The 14,465-nt window shown below is 47.0% G+C and overlaps 1 protein-coding gene across 6 annotated transcripts in view; it reads right to left on the reverse strand.

The window, feature by feature from the left end:
• Positions 1-14,465, reverse strand: part of EEF1AKMT2 (EEF1A lysine methyltransferase 2) — a 51,582-nt gene that overhangs the window by 26,027 nt on the left and 11,090 nt on the right. For 5 of the 6 annotated variants that reach the window (XM_038744279.1, XM_038744284.1, XM_038744282.1 and 2 more), the window contains exons 3-5: positions 6,948-7,062; positions 3,973-4,080; positions 981-1,197 (exon numbers count right to left, since the gene is read on the reverse strand). In XM_038744279.1, the coding sequence (XP_038600207.1) occupies positions 981-1,197; positions 3,973-4,080; positions 6,948-7,062 (440 nt within the window). The remainder of the gene's footprint in view (positions 1-980; positions 1,198-3,972; positions 4,081-6,947; positions 7,063-14,465) is intronic. The other variant, XM_038744283.1, reaches the window with a different exon arrangement.

Genomic DNA, 14,465 nt, shown 5'->3' on the forward strand with positions numbered 1-14,465 from the left:
AAAGAGCTGATTGGGGATCCACACTCTCCTTCTCACCCCATCCTCCTCCTACCTTTCATCTTTTTGAAGAACTTCCATTTGCCAGTCACGACTGAGTACTGAATTCCCATTTTACAGATGAGGTTCGTGAGCCCACTGTGAGCCCACTGTTGGGTAGGGACTGTCACTATATGTTGCAAACTTGTACTTCCCAAGCGCTTAGTACAGTGCTCTGCACACAGTAAGCGCTCAATACGATTGATGATGATGGTGAGCCCCATGTGGAACAGGGACTGTGTCCGATCTGATTATCTCGTGCTCCGTACAGTGCTTGACACATAATAAACGCATAACAAATACCATAAAAAAGACAAAAACACATAATTTGCCAAGAGCAAGAATCTCGAATTCTCATTTAGAATTCTCCCCCCTTACCTCCTTCCCTTCCCCACAGTACCTGTATATATGAATATATGTTTGTACATATTTATTACTCTATTTATTTTACTTGTACATATCTATTCTATTTATTTTACTTTGTTAGTATGTTTGGTTTTGTTCTGTCTCCCCCTTTTAGACTGTGAGCCCACTGTTGGGTAGGGACTGTCTCTATATGTTGCCAATTTGTACTTCCCAAGCGCTTACTACAGTGCTCTGCACATAGTAAGCACTCAATAAATACGATTGATGATGATGATGATGATTTAGAGAGGAAAAACTCACAATTAATGAAGCAAAATGTGAAACCATTCTAGTAACAATTCAACCTCAACTTCCCCAAAATTGGAGATGAATAATATTCCATAATCATTCTCATATCCTCTAGACTGCAAGCTCATTGTGGGCAGGGAAAGCTGCATCGTACTCTCCCAAGAATTTAGTACAGTGCTCTGCACAAAGTACTCAAATACCACTGATTGATTGCAAAACAAAAAGCAACCGATTTAACCTAATACCAATTCAGTTTTAACTACGCAAGCATTTCAAATGTATGCATTTACCTTCACTGAATTCTCTGAGCAACTCATCCTTAGTCCAGTTGCAAGAGGTAATTAGGAAAAACCCTCCAGTTTCCAGGACTCGGGAGAGAGATTTTACATACTGCTTCCTTTTCTCGGTGGCATTGTCCGGATGAAGGCTTATAGCATCAAAAGTTCCCTTGTCGACGCAAATGCCAAACTTTGAGAGCTCGCTCGTGGGATTCAAAAAGTCTTCCACCTAAATTCAAAGTAAATCGTCGTGAAAACACAGCCCACATACTCGTTTCTCAGCGTTCAAATGAAAGCTGCCCATCTACTTTTCGCATGAGTTTTATGAAACTTATTTTTCAACTTTTACCTAGAAATCAGTCAATCTAATTTATTTACTGAGCACTTCCTATGTGCAGAGCACTGTGCTAGAGAAGCAGTGTGGCTTGGTGATGATAATGGCATTGTATTAAGCGCTTACTATGTGCAAAGCACTGTTCTAAGCGCTGGGGAGGTTACAAGGTGATCAGATTGTCCCATGGGGGTGCTCACAGTCTTAATCCCCATTTTACAGACGAGGTAGCTGAGGCACAGAGAAGTGAAGTGACTCGCCCGAAGTCACACAGCTGACAGGGTGAAGTAACTGAGGCACAGAGAAGTTAAATGGTGGAAAGAGCACGGGTTTGGGAGTCACTTTTTAAAGTGCTTGGGCCCAACCCACCGCAGAGCCCTTAGGTACAGATAGTCCAGTGCTCTGCACACAGTAAGCACTCAATAAATATGATTGATTGAATGAATGAATAAATAAATGAATAAATGAATGAATCTTCACACTCTATTGTCTCCTGGAATTTACTGCAGTGTCTGGCTCTCCCACCATATCCTAAGCTCTCTGACAACAGGGGTCATGCCTACTAGCTGTTGAATTTTCCCCAGACCTTAATACAACACCTTGCACAGACCATACTGAGTTCCCCTAAGTGCTTAGTACAGTGCTGAACACACTAAGTGCTCAATAAATACCACTTTTTGACTAGTCACTCAAAAAAAAACACTCTTGATTGACAAATGGTTGATAAAGGCAGCTGGAATTTAAGCAAAACCAGGAGGAGGAGAGTGTCGAATCTTCCCGATGACAGATGAGCCCCACTTCATCATCATCATCATCAATCGTATTTATTGAGCGCTTACTATGTGCAGAGCACTGTACTAAGCACTTGGGAAGTACAAATTGGCAACATATAGAGACAGTCCCTACCCAACAGTGGGCTCACAGTCTAAAAGGGGGAGACAGAGAACAAAACCAAACATACTAACAAAACAAAATAAATAGACTAGATATGTACAAATAAAATAAATAAATAAATAGAGTAATAAATATGTATAAACATATATACATATATACAGGTTGCCTCAGTGAAATTACTTATTCGACACACACTAACATTGCCATTTGAGAAATGCAGGTTCCAAAGTTTAAACCATTAACACCCTGAGCCACATTCAGCTCTCCAGCAGAGGCTGTTCAGCGCTTAAAACAGCGCTTTGCACATAGTAAGCGCTTAATAAATGCCATCATTATAGAGGCAGCATTGCCTTGCCACAGATCTGGCGGAGGGCAAATGCTCAGGTCTCGGTAAACGTTTAGTCCGGGGCTCTGCACCCAGTGAATGCTCCAGAAATACCACTGATTGATGGATTAATTGGTCAGAGCTACCCTGCCAGGTTGCAGAGAGTAAAACATCCAGATTGGAGTTTTCTGTTGCGTCAAAGGTTTAAAATGAATTTTTAAAGGGGTGGTTGGTCTATCAAGAAGAAGAATTCTCCTCTTTATACGTGGGGCGATCTCTAAGTCAATCGGGAGTGTGGGGCTAGAGGTGTACTAAATGTGTTTAATATTAATACAAATATTAAATACAATACAATATTAATAATACAATAATATTAATACAAATATTGTGTTGCCAACTTGTACTTCCCAAGAGCTTAGTACAGTGCTCTGCACACAGTAAACACTCAATAAATATGATTGATTGATTGATTGATTAATTGATTAAATGAGCTGGGCAAGTCTTCGGACCCCTCCGCCACACCCCTCCCCGTGCTCCCCGGCCACTGCAAACCCCTGCTGATAATAGTAATAATAATAATGGTATTTGTTAAGGGCTTACTATGTGCAAAGCACTGATCAAAGCGCTGGGGAGGTTACAAGGCGATCAGATTGTCCCATGTGGGGCTCACAGTCTTCATCTCCATTTTACAGATGAGGGAACTGAGGCATAGAGAAGTTAAGTGACTTCCTGGGGCTTGCACAAATACACCAAACCCAGACCCAAAGCATGGCATTCATTCATTCATTCAATTGTATTTATTGAGGGCTTACTGTGTGCAGAGCACTGTACTAAGCACTTGGGAAGTACAAGTTGGCAACACACAGAGACAGTCCTTACCCAACAGCGGGCTCACAGTCTAGAAGGGGGAGACAGAGAACAAAACAAAACATATTAACAAAATAAAATAAATAGAATAAATATGTACAAGTAAAATCAATCAATCGAGTAATAAATGCGTACAAACATATATACATATATACAGGTGCTGTGGGGAGGGGAAGGAGGTAAGGCGGGGAGGAGGGGGAGAGGAAGGAGAGGGCTCAGTCTGGGAAGGCCTCCTGGAGGAGGTGAGCTCTCAGTAGGGCAGTACACTACACTTCCTGATCTAGCGAGCTAATATAAATGGCTCAGTGGAAAAGAGCCCGGGCTTTGGAGTCGGAGGTCACGGGTTCAAATCCCAGCTCCGCCAAATGCCAGCTGTGTGACTTTGGGCAAGTCACTTCACTTCTCTGGGCCTCAGTTCCCTCATCTGTCACATGGGGATGAAGACTGCGAGCGCCCCCCCCGTGGGACAACCTGATCACCTTGTAACCTCCCCAGCGCTTACAACAGTGCTTTGCACATAGTAAGTGCTTCATAAATGCCATCATTGTTATTATATAAATCATGAAAATCCAATAAAAAATAGTCACCTGCAATTTAACGTTCGCTAAGCCTTCCTTCTCGATTATGCTTCGAGAAAGTTGAATTGCTGCTGGCGAGTAATCGATTCCAGTGATATTTGAGAAGCCGGACTTGGCCTGGAGGCACAGAAAAGGCAGATTTCAGCAAGGCCCGACACAGCCCGGCTTTAGGAGACGCAGATTTTCCCGCTCCCAACGCCGGGAGAGGTCGAGAGGCAAATCCACACGGCGCTCGGGCGGAGAAGATTTGGAAGTGGAGCTGCTATTGGATGCCCGCCCGGGACACGTATCCTGGCAATGGGGAAAGACTCGGGGATCACCACCCTCCCATCACGGGGCGATCCCGACCTCGGTCCCGGGGAAAACCCCAATCCGGGGTGACGGAGTCGCAGCCCCGGGAGACCCCCCACCGCCCAGTCCCCGGCTTGGGGTGACAGAATCTCTTTTCAATCTCGTCTGTTGATCATAATTGTGGTATTTAATAATGATAATTAATTATCATCGTTATTATTATAATTAATAATAATAATAGGAGAAGCAGCGTGGCTCAGCAGAAAAGAGTCCGGGCTTTGGAGTCAGAGGTCATGGGTTCAAAGCCCGGCTCCACCACTTGTCAGCTGTGTGACTTTGGGCGAGTCACTTCACTCCTCTGGGCCTCAGTTCCCTCATCTGTAAAATGGGGATGAAGACTGTGAGCCCCCCGTGGGACAACCTCATGACCTTGTATCCCCCCCAGCGCTTAGAACAGTGCTTTGCACACAGTAAGCGCTTAATAAATGCCATCATTATTATTTAATAATGATGGCATTTGTTAAGCGCTTACTAAGCACTGGGGTAGATACAAGCTTGTCAGGTTGTCCCACGGTGGGGTCACAGTCTTAATCCCCACTTTACAGGTGAGGGAACTGAGGCCCAGAGAAGTGAGGTGATTGGCCCAAGGTCACACAGCAGACAAGCGATTAAAACCAGGTCCTTCTGAATCCCAGGCCGGGGCTCTACCCTCTGGGCCGTGCTGCTTCCCTGCTGACCTGCCTCGGTGACCTCAGGGCCTCATCCTCTGGGGGACCCAGGAATAATAATAATAATAATAATAATAATAATAATAATAATAATAATAATAATAATAATAATAATAATAATGGCATTTGTTAAGCGCTTACTATGTGCAGAGCACTGTTCTAAGCACTGGGGAGGATACAAGGTGATCAGGTTGTCCCAAGTGGGGCTCACAGTCTTAATCCCCATTTTACAGATGAGGTAACTGAGGCCCAGAGAAGTTACTTGCCCAAAGTCACACAGCTAACAATTGGCAGAGCAGGGATTTGAACCCATGACCTCTGACTCCAAAGCCCGGGCTCTTTCCACTAAGCCACGCTGTTTCTCTAAAAACACTGTTCTAAGCGCCGGGGGGATACAAGGTCATGAGGTTGTCCCACATGGGGCTCCCAGTCTTCATCCCCATTTTACAGATGAGGGAACTGAGGCCCAGAGAAGTGAAGTGACTTGCCCAAAGTCACACAGCTGACAAGTGGCGGAGCCGGGATTTGAACCCATGACCTCTGACTCCAAAGCCCGGGCTCTTTTCCACTGAGCCACGCTGCTTCTCTATAGCCATGAGGGAGTGAGGAAACGGCAGGTGGGAGCTGAACTTTCCGTCCCCGTCCCCTCGATGGAGCACAAAAGCCTGGCCGGGAGACCCAGCTCGGTCTGGCCCGTTCCGGTCTAGTACATATTTACTATTATATTTATTTCATTTTGTTAATATGTTTCGTTTTGTTGTCTGCCTCCCCCTTCTAGACTGTGAGCCCGCTGTTGGGTAGGGACCGTCTCTAGATGTGGTCGACTTGGACTTCCCAAGCGCTTAGTACAGTGCTCCGCACACAGTAGGCGCTCAAAAAATACAACTGAATGAATGAATGAATGAAGCAGCGTGGCTTAGTGCCAAGAGCTTGGGCTTGGGAGTCGGAGGGCGTGGGTTCTAATCCCAGATCCGCCGCCTGTCTGCTCTGGGATCTTGGGCAAGCTGCTTCACTTCTCCGTGCCTCAGTTCCCTCATCTGTAAAATGGGGATTAAGACTGTGAGCCCCACGTGGGACAACCTGACAACTTTGTATCTGCCCCAGCGCCTAGAATAGTGCTTGGCACATGGTAAGTGCTTAACAAATACCTTATTATTATTAATAATCTCTTAAAGAATGGGACAATTCCCAGGAAGCCATGAGCCCTGAAAGGGGAGAAGACCGAGACCCAGACTCAAGGGGGAACCTCCTTTATTCATTCATTCATTCATTCGTATTTATTGAGCGCTTACTGTGTGCACGGCACTGTACTAAGCGCTTGGGAAGTCCAAGTCGGCAACATATAGAGACGGTCCCTACCCGACAACGGGCTCACAGTCTAGAAGGGGGAGTCAGAAAACAGAACAGAACATGGAGACGTGTAACTGGTAGACCAGTGCTCCGCTCTTAGAACACTGCTTTGCACATAGTAGGCGCTTAATAAATGCCATCATTATTATTATTATTAGACAAGTTCCCTGCCCACAAGGAGTTTACAGTCTAGACGTGAAGATAAATTAGACGTACCTAAGTGCCGCGGGGCAGAGGGAGAGGTGACTATCCAGTGCTTAAAGGGTACGGATCTGAGCGCAGAGGTGACGGGGAAGGGAGAGGGAGCAGGGGAAATGGGAAGCAGCGTGGCTCAGTGGAAAGAGCCCGGGCTTTGGAGTCCGAGGTCATGGGTTCAAATCCCGCTCCGCCAATTGTCAGCTGTGTGACTTTGGGCAAGTCACTTCACTTCTCTTCTCTTCCCAAGCCTGCCACCACCCTGACCCCACTCTCCTCCTAATGGCCTGGACCCCAGGACTGAGGGAGTCTGTTTTCTTCTAACCAACATGCTACCACTGCTATTGCTCTGGACTCTTCGAACGTCCATTCAAGTTCCAATTTCACTCAGATTTGCCCCATTCACGCCAAGTGACTAACCAGCTCAACCAGAAAAACGCCATTTCCAGTCCCGATGTCAAGCACAGAGGCATCCAGGGGCACCCTCTGTTTCTCCAGCCACCTGATTAATCGAGTCATACTCTCTTCTCCAAACCTGTCAGAAACGAAGACTCAAAAAATCAATGTCAACAGTTAATATTACAACTACTACAGTGCTTTGCACACAGTAAGCACTTAATAAATGCCATTATTATTATTATAATTAGTTAAGCTCCTTCTGTATGCTAAGCAGTGTGCCAAGGAGAAGCAGTGTGGCCTAATGGAAAAGGACTGCGACTGGGAGTAAGAAGGACCTGGGTTCAAATCCCAACTCCGCCACTTGTCTGCTGTGTATCCTTGGACAAGTCACTTCACTTCTCTGCGCCTCAGTTCCCTCATCTGTAAAATTCACTCACTCATTCGTATTTATTGAGCGCTTACTGTGTGCAGAGCACTGTACTAAGTGTTTGGAAAGCCCACTTCGGCAACAGGTCGAGACAATCCCTACCCAACAACAGGCTCACAGTCTAGAAGGGGGAGGCAGACAACAAAACAAAACTAGTAGACAGGCATCAATAGCATCAAAATAAACAGAATTATAGATATATATACATCATTAATAAAATAAATAGAATAATATTCATTCATTCATTCATTCATTCATTCATTCAATCGTATTTATTGAGCGCTTACTGTGTGCAGAGCACTGTACCAAGCACTTGGGAAGTACAAGTTGGCAACATAGAGAGACGGTCCCTACCCAACAATCAATCAATCAATCGCATTTATTGAGCACTTACTGTGTGCAGAGCACTGTACTAAGTGCTTGGGAAGTACAAGTTGGCAACATACAGAGGCGGTCCCTACCCAACTGTGGGCTCACAATCTAGAAGGGGGAGACAGAGAGCAAAACAAAACATATTAACAAAATAAAATAAATAGAATAAATATGTACAAATAAAAAAGTAGAGTAATGAATATGTACAAACAAATATACATATATACAGGTGCTGTGGGGGGGGAAGGAGGTAAGGCGGGGGGGATGGGGAGAGGGAGGAGGAGGAGAGGAAGGAGGGGGTTCAGTGTGGGAAGGCCTCCTGGAGGAGGTGAGCTCTCAGTAGGGCTTTGAGGGGGGAAGAGAGCTAGTTTGGCAGATGTGTGGAGGGACGGCATTCCGGGCCAGGGGGAGGACGTGGGCCGGGGGTCGACGGTGGGATGGGCGAGAACGAGGCCCAGTGAGGAGGTGAGCGGCGGCAGAGGAGCGGAGGGTGCGGGCTGGGCTGGAGAAGGAAAGAAGGGAGATAAGGTAGGAGGGGGCGAGGGGATGGACAGCCTTGAAGCCGAGAGTGAGGAGTTTTTGCTTGATTCGTAGGTTGACAGGCAGCCACTGGAGATTTTTGAAGAGGGGGGTGACATACCCAAAGCGTTTCTGTAGAAAGATAATCCGGGCAGCAGACTGAAATATAGACTGAAGCAGGGAGAGACAGGAAGACAGGAGATCAGAAAAGAGGCTGATGCGGTATGGGGATTAAGACTGAGCCCCATGTGGGAAAGGGACTATGTTCACGCCGATTATCTTGTATTCACCTCAGCGCTTAGTTCAGTGTATAGCTATAATTCTATTTATTCTGATGGTATTGACACCTTTCCACTTGTTTTGTTGTCTGTCTCCCCCTTCTAGACTGTGAGCCCGTTGTTGGGTAGGGACCGTCTCTATCTGTTGCCGATTTGTACTTCCCCAGCACTTAGTACAGTGCTCTGCACACAGTAAGCGCTCAATAAATACAAATGAATGATTGATTGAATGAAGGGATTATGTCTATTAACTCTATTGTCCTCTTCCATGCACTCAGTACAGTGCTGTGTATTCAGTAGACAGTAAACTCCTGAAGGGGAGGGATAATGCCTACTAAATCCACTGTACTCGCCCAAGTACTTAGAACAGTGCTCTTGCCACAACTGCCTCAATTTCTTCACCTCCAATTCTCTTCTCGATCCCCTCCGATCTGGCTTCCATCCCCTTCACTCCACAATCAATCAATCAATCGTATTTATTGAGCACTTACTGTGTGCAGAGCCCTGTACTAAGCGCTTGGGAAGTACAAGCTGGCAACATATAGAGACAGTCCCTACCCAACAGTGGGCTCACAGTCTAGAAGGGGGAGATGGAGAACAAAACCAAACATATTAACAAAATAAAATAAATAGAATAGATATGTACAAGTAAAATAGAGTAATAAATACGTACAAACATATATACAGGTGCTGTGGGGAAGGGAAGGAGGTAAGACAGGGGGATGGAGAGGGGGCCGAGGGGGAGAGGTAGGAAGGGGCTCAGTCTGGGAAGGCCTCCTGGAGGAGGTGAGCTCTCAGTAGGGCCTTGAAGGGAGGAAGAGAGCTAGCTTGGCGGATGGGCAGAGGGATTGGGGGCATTCCAGGCCCGGGGGATGACACGGGCCGGGGGTCGATGGCGGGACGGGCGAGAACAAGGCCCGGTGAGGAGATTAGCAGCGGAGGAGTGGAGGGTGCGGGTTGGGCTGGAGAAGGACAGAAGGGAGGTGAGGTAGGAGGGGGCGAGGGGATGGACAGCCTGGAAGCCCAGGGGGAGGAGTTTCTGCCTGATGCGCAGATAGATTGGTACCGCCCTCGTAGAAGTCACCAACAATCTCCTCCTTGCCAAATCCAATGGCCTCGACTCCAGCCGAATCCTCCTCGACCTCTCAGCTGTCTTGGACCCTGTGGCCCTCCCCCTTTCTCCTGGAAACATTGTCCAACCTCGGCTTCACTGGCACTGTCCTCTCCTGGTTCTCCTCCTATCTCTCTGGCCGCTCCTTCTCAGTCTCTTTTGCGGGCTCCTCCTCTGCCTCCCACCCCCTCACTGGGGGGGTTCCCCGAGGGTCAGTTCTCGGTCCCCTTCTATTCTCCATCTACACCCACTCCCTTGGAGAACTCATTCGCTCCCATGGCTTCAACTACCGTCTCTATGCGGATGACACCCAAATCTCCCTCTCCAGTCCTGAACTCTCTTCCTCTCTGCATTCTAGCATTTCCCCCTGCCTTCAGGACATCTCCACTTGGATGTCCTCCTGTCACCGCAAACTTAATATGGCTAAAATTGAACTTGTCATCTTCCCACTCAAACCCTGTTCCCGCTGACTTTCCCATCACTGTAGACAGCACCACCATCCTTCCTGTCTCACAAGCCCATAATCTTGGCATTATCCTTGATTCCTGTATATACGTTTGTACAGATTTATTACTCTATTTTACTTGTACATGTTTACTATTCTATTCATTTTGTTAATGATGTGCATTTAGCTTTAATTCTATTTGTTCTGATGACTTGACACCTGTCCACATGTTTCGTTTTGTTGTCTGTCTCCCAATTCTAGACTGTGAGCCCGTTGTTGGGTAGGGACCATCTCTATAGGTTGCCGACTTGTACTTTCCAAGCGCTTAGTACAGTGCTCCGCACACAGTAAGCACTCAATAAATACAATTGAATGAATTAATCAATGGTGAGGTATTGACACGGGTCTACTTGTTTTGTTTTGTTGTCTGTGTCCCCCTTCTAGACTGTGAGCCCATTGTTGGGTAGGGACCAACTCTGTATGTTGCCAGTTTGTTTCCCAAGTGCTTAGTACAGTGCTCTGCACACAGTAAGCGTTCAATAAATACAATTAAATGAATGAATTCCTCTGTCATTCAAGCTACATATTCAAGCCATCACTAAATCTCACCAGTTCTACCTTCACAACATCTCTAAAATCCGCCCCCTCCTCTCCATCCAGACTGCTACCACGTTACTACCAGCACTTATCCTCTCCTGCCGTGATTACTGCGTCAGCCTCCTTGCTGACTTCCCTCCCTCCTGTCATTCATTCATTCAATCGTATTTATTGAGCGCTTACTGTGTGCAGAGCACTGTACTAAGCGCTTGGGAAGTACAAGTTGGCCACATATACAAGTTGGCCACATATATTCACGGACTCCATCCTCTCCTGGTTCTCCTCTTATCTCTCCGGCAGTTCGTTCTCACTCTCCTTCGCGGGTTCCTCCTCCCCCTCCCGGGTTCCTCCTCCCCCTCCCATCCCCTAACTGTAGGGGCTCCTCAAGGGTCAGTTCTTGACCCCCTTCTGTTCTCCATCTATAATAACTCCCTTGGAGAATTCATTCGCTTCCACGGCTTCAACAAGCACCTCTACGTGGATGATACCCAAATCTTCATCTCCTCTCCTGTTCTCTCTCCCTCCGTCCAGACTCACATCTCCTCCTGTCTTCAGGACATCTCCATACGGATGTCCACCCGCCACCTAAAACTCATCATGTCCAAGACGGAGCTCCTTAACTTCCCTCCCAAATCCTGTCCTCTCCCTGACTTTCCCGTCACTGTGGACGGCACTACCATCCTTTCCGTCTCACAAGCCCGCAACCTTGGTGTCATCCTCGACTCTGCTCTCTCGTTCACCCCTCACTTCCGATCCGTCGCCAAAACCTGCCGGTCTCACCTCTGCAACATCGCCAAGATCCGCCCTTTCCTCCCCATCCACACCACTACCCTGCTGGTTCAATCTCTCATCCTATCCCGACCGGATTACTGCATCAGCCTCCTCTCTGATCTCCCACCCTCCTGTCTCTCCCCACTTCAATTTACACTTGACACTGCTGCCCGGATCATCTTTGTGCAGAAACGCTCTGGGCATGTTACTCCCTTCTTCAAAAATCTTCAGTGGCTACCAATCAACCTACGCATCAGGCAAAAACTCCTCCCCCTGGGCTTCCAGGCTGTCCATCCCCTGGCCCCCTCCTCCCTCACCTCCCTTCTGTCCTTCTCCAGCCCAGCCCGCACCCTCCGCTCCTCTGCCGCTAATCTCCTCACCATTAGGCCTCGTTCTCGCCTGTCCCACCATCGACCCCCGGCCCACGTCATCCCCCGAGCCTGGAATGCCCTCCCTCTGCCTATCTGCCAAGCTAGCTCTCTTCCTCCCTTCTAAGCCCTACCGAGAGCTCACCTCCTCCAGGAGGCCTTCCCACACTGAGCCCCCTCCTTCCTCTCCCCCTCCCCATCCCCCTGCCCTACCTCCTTCCCTTCCCCACAGCACCTGTATATATGTTTGTACAGATTTATGACTCTATTTTACTTGGACATGTTTACTATTCAATTTATTTTATTTTGTTAATATGTTTTGTTTCGTTATCTGTCCCCCGCTTCTAGACTGTGAGCCCACTGTTGGGTAGGGATCATCTCTATATGTTGCCAACTTGTACTTCCCAAGTGCTTAGTACAGTGCTCTGCACACAGTAAGCTCAATAAATACGATTGAATGAATGGCCCACATCCAACCTTTGGCCTGGAACGCCCTCCCTCCTCACATCTGCCAAACCAGCTCTCTTCCCCCCTTCAAAGCCCACTTCCTCCAGGAGGCCTTCCCAGACTGAGCCCCCCTTTTCCTCTGCTCCTTCTCCCCTCCCATCACCCCTACTCCCTCCTTCTGCTCTACCCCTTTCCCCACCCTACAGCACTTGTGTATATATGTACATATTTATTATTCTATTTACTTTATTAACGATGAGTATATACCTATAATTCTACTTATTCACATTGATGCTATTGATGCCTGTCCACTTGCTTTGTTTTATTGTCTGTCTCCCCGCTTCTAGACTGTGAGCCCGTTGGGTGGGGATTGTCTCTATTTGTTGCCGACTTGTACTTTCCAAGTGCTTAGTACAGTGCTCTGCACACAGTAAGCGCTCAATAAATACCATTGAATGAATGAATTCCAACCTGACATCACTACCCCAGTGCTAAGTACAGTGCGTGGCACATACTAAGTGATTAACAAATACCACTGATTGACTGCTTAACAAATCCTGTAATTATTTCATAGATTAAAGGTAATTCTGGTACTATCTATCATTTTTAACAAATACCACTTAACAGATCCTGTAATTATTTCATAGATTAAAGGCAATTCTGGTACTATCTATCATTTTGGCATTCAAAAAACTTTGGAGGGAGAACAGTTATTTAATCCCCATTTTACAGCTGAGGAAACTCAGGTGCAGAAGTAATAACTGTGGTATTTGTTACGTGTTTACTATGTGTAAAGCACTGTACTAAGTGCTAGGGCAGCTCCAAGATGATCAGGTCCCACTTGGGGCTCACAGCTTAAGTGGGAGAGAGAACAAGTATTGATTGAATCTTCATTTTGCAGATGAGGGAACTGATGTACACAGAAGTCATTCTCTCAGCGTGGCTCAGTAGGAAAGAGCCCGGGCTTTGGAGTCAGAGGTCATAGGTTCAAATCCCGGCTCTGTCAATTGTCAGCTGGGTGACTTTGGGCAAGTCACTTCACTTCTCTGGGCCTCGGTGACCTCATCTGTAAAATGGGGATTAAGACTGTGAGCCCCCCGTGGGACAACCTGTTCACCCTGTAACCTCCCCAGTGCTTAGAACAGTGCTTTGCACATAGTAAGCGCTTAATAAATGCCATCATTATTATTATTATTATTATTATTATTATTTTTGAGTTTTTTTTATGGTATTTGTTAAGTGCTTGCTATGTGCCAGGCACTGTATTAAGTGCTGGGGTAGAGCACGATAATCAGGTTGGACACATTCCATGTCCCACGTGGAACTCATGGTTTTAATCCCCATTTTACAGATGATAATAGTAATAATAATAATAATGGTAGTTGTTAAGCGCTTACTATGTGCAAAGCACTGTTCTAAGCGCTGGGGTGGTTACAAGGTCATCAGGTTGTCCCACAGGGGGCTCACAGTTTTAATCCCCGTTTTACAGGTGAGGTAACTGAGGCACAGAGAAATTAAGTGACTTACCAAAAGTCACCCAGCTGACAGTTGGCGGAGCCGGGATTTGAACCCATGACCTCTGACTCCAACGCTCGTGCTCTTTCCCACTGAGCCACGCTACTTCCCCAATGAGGTAACAGGCACAGAAAAGTTAAGTGACTGGACCAAGGTCACACAACACACAAATGGCATAGCTGGAATGACAACTTGGGACCTTCAGACTCTCAGACCTACGTGACTTGCCCAAGCTCTCATAGCAGGTAAGCGGCAGAGTAGAGATTTGCATGTTAAGTGACTTGCCCACGGTCATGCAGCAGTGTGGCAGAGCTGGGAGTAAAACCCAAGTTTTCCAACTCCTAGTTCTGGGTTCTTTCCATTTATAATAATAATAATAATAATAATGGCATTTATTAAGCGCTTACTATGTGCAAAGCACTGTTCTAAGCGCTGGGGAGGTTACAAGGTGATCAGGTTGTCCCACGGGGGGCTCACAATCTTAATTAGAGAAGCAGCGTGGCTCAGTGGAAAAAGCACGGGCTTTGGAGTCAGAGGTCACGGGTTTGAATCCCGGCTCCACCTCATGTCTGCTGTGTGACCTTGGGCAAGTCACTTAACTTCTCTGAGCCTCAGTTCCCTCATCTGTAAAATGGGGATTGAGCCTGTGAGCCCCCCGTGGGACAACCTGATCACCTTGTATCCCCCCC

This window comes from Tachyglossus aculeatus, chromosome 3 (genome assembly GCF_015852505.1).
Source record: "Tachyglossus aculeatus isolate mTacAcu1 chromosome 3, mTacAcu1.pri, whole genome shotgun sequence".
Classification (NCBI taxonomy): Eukaryota; Metazoa; Chordata; class Mammalia; order Monotremata; family Tachyglossidae; genus Tachyglossus; species Tachyglossus aculeatus.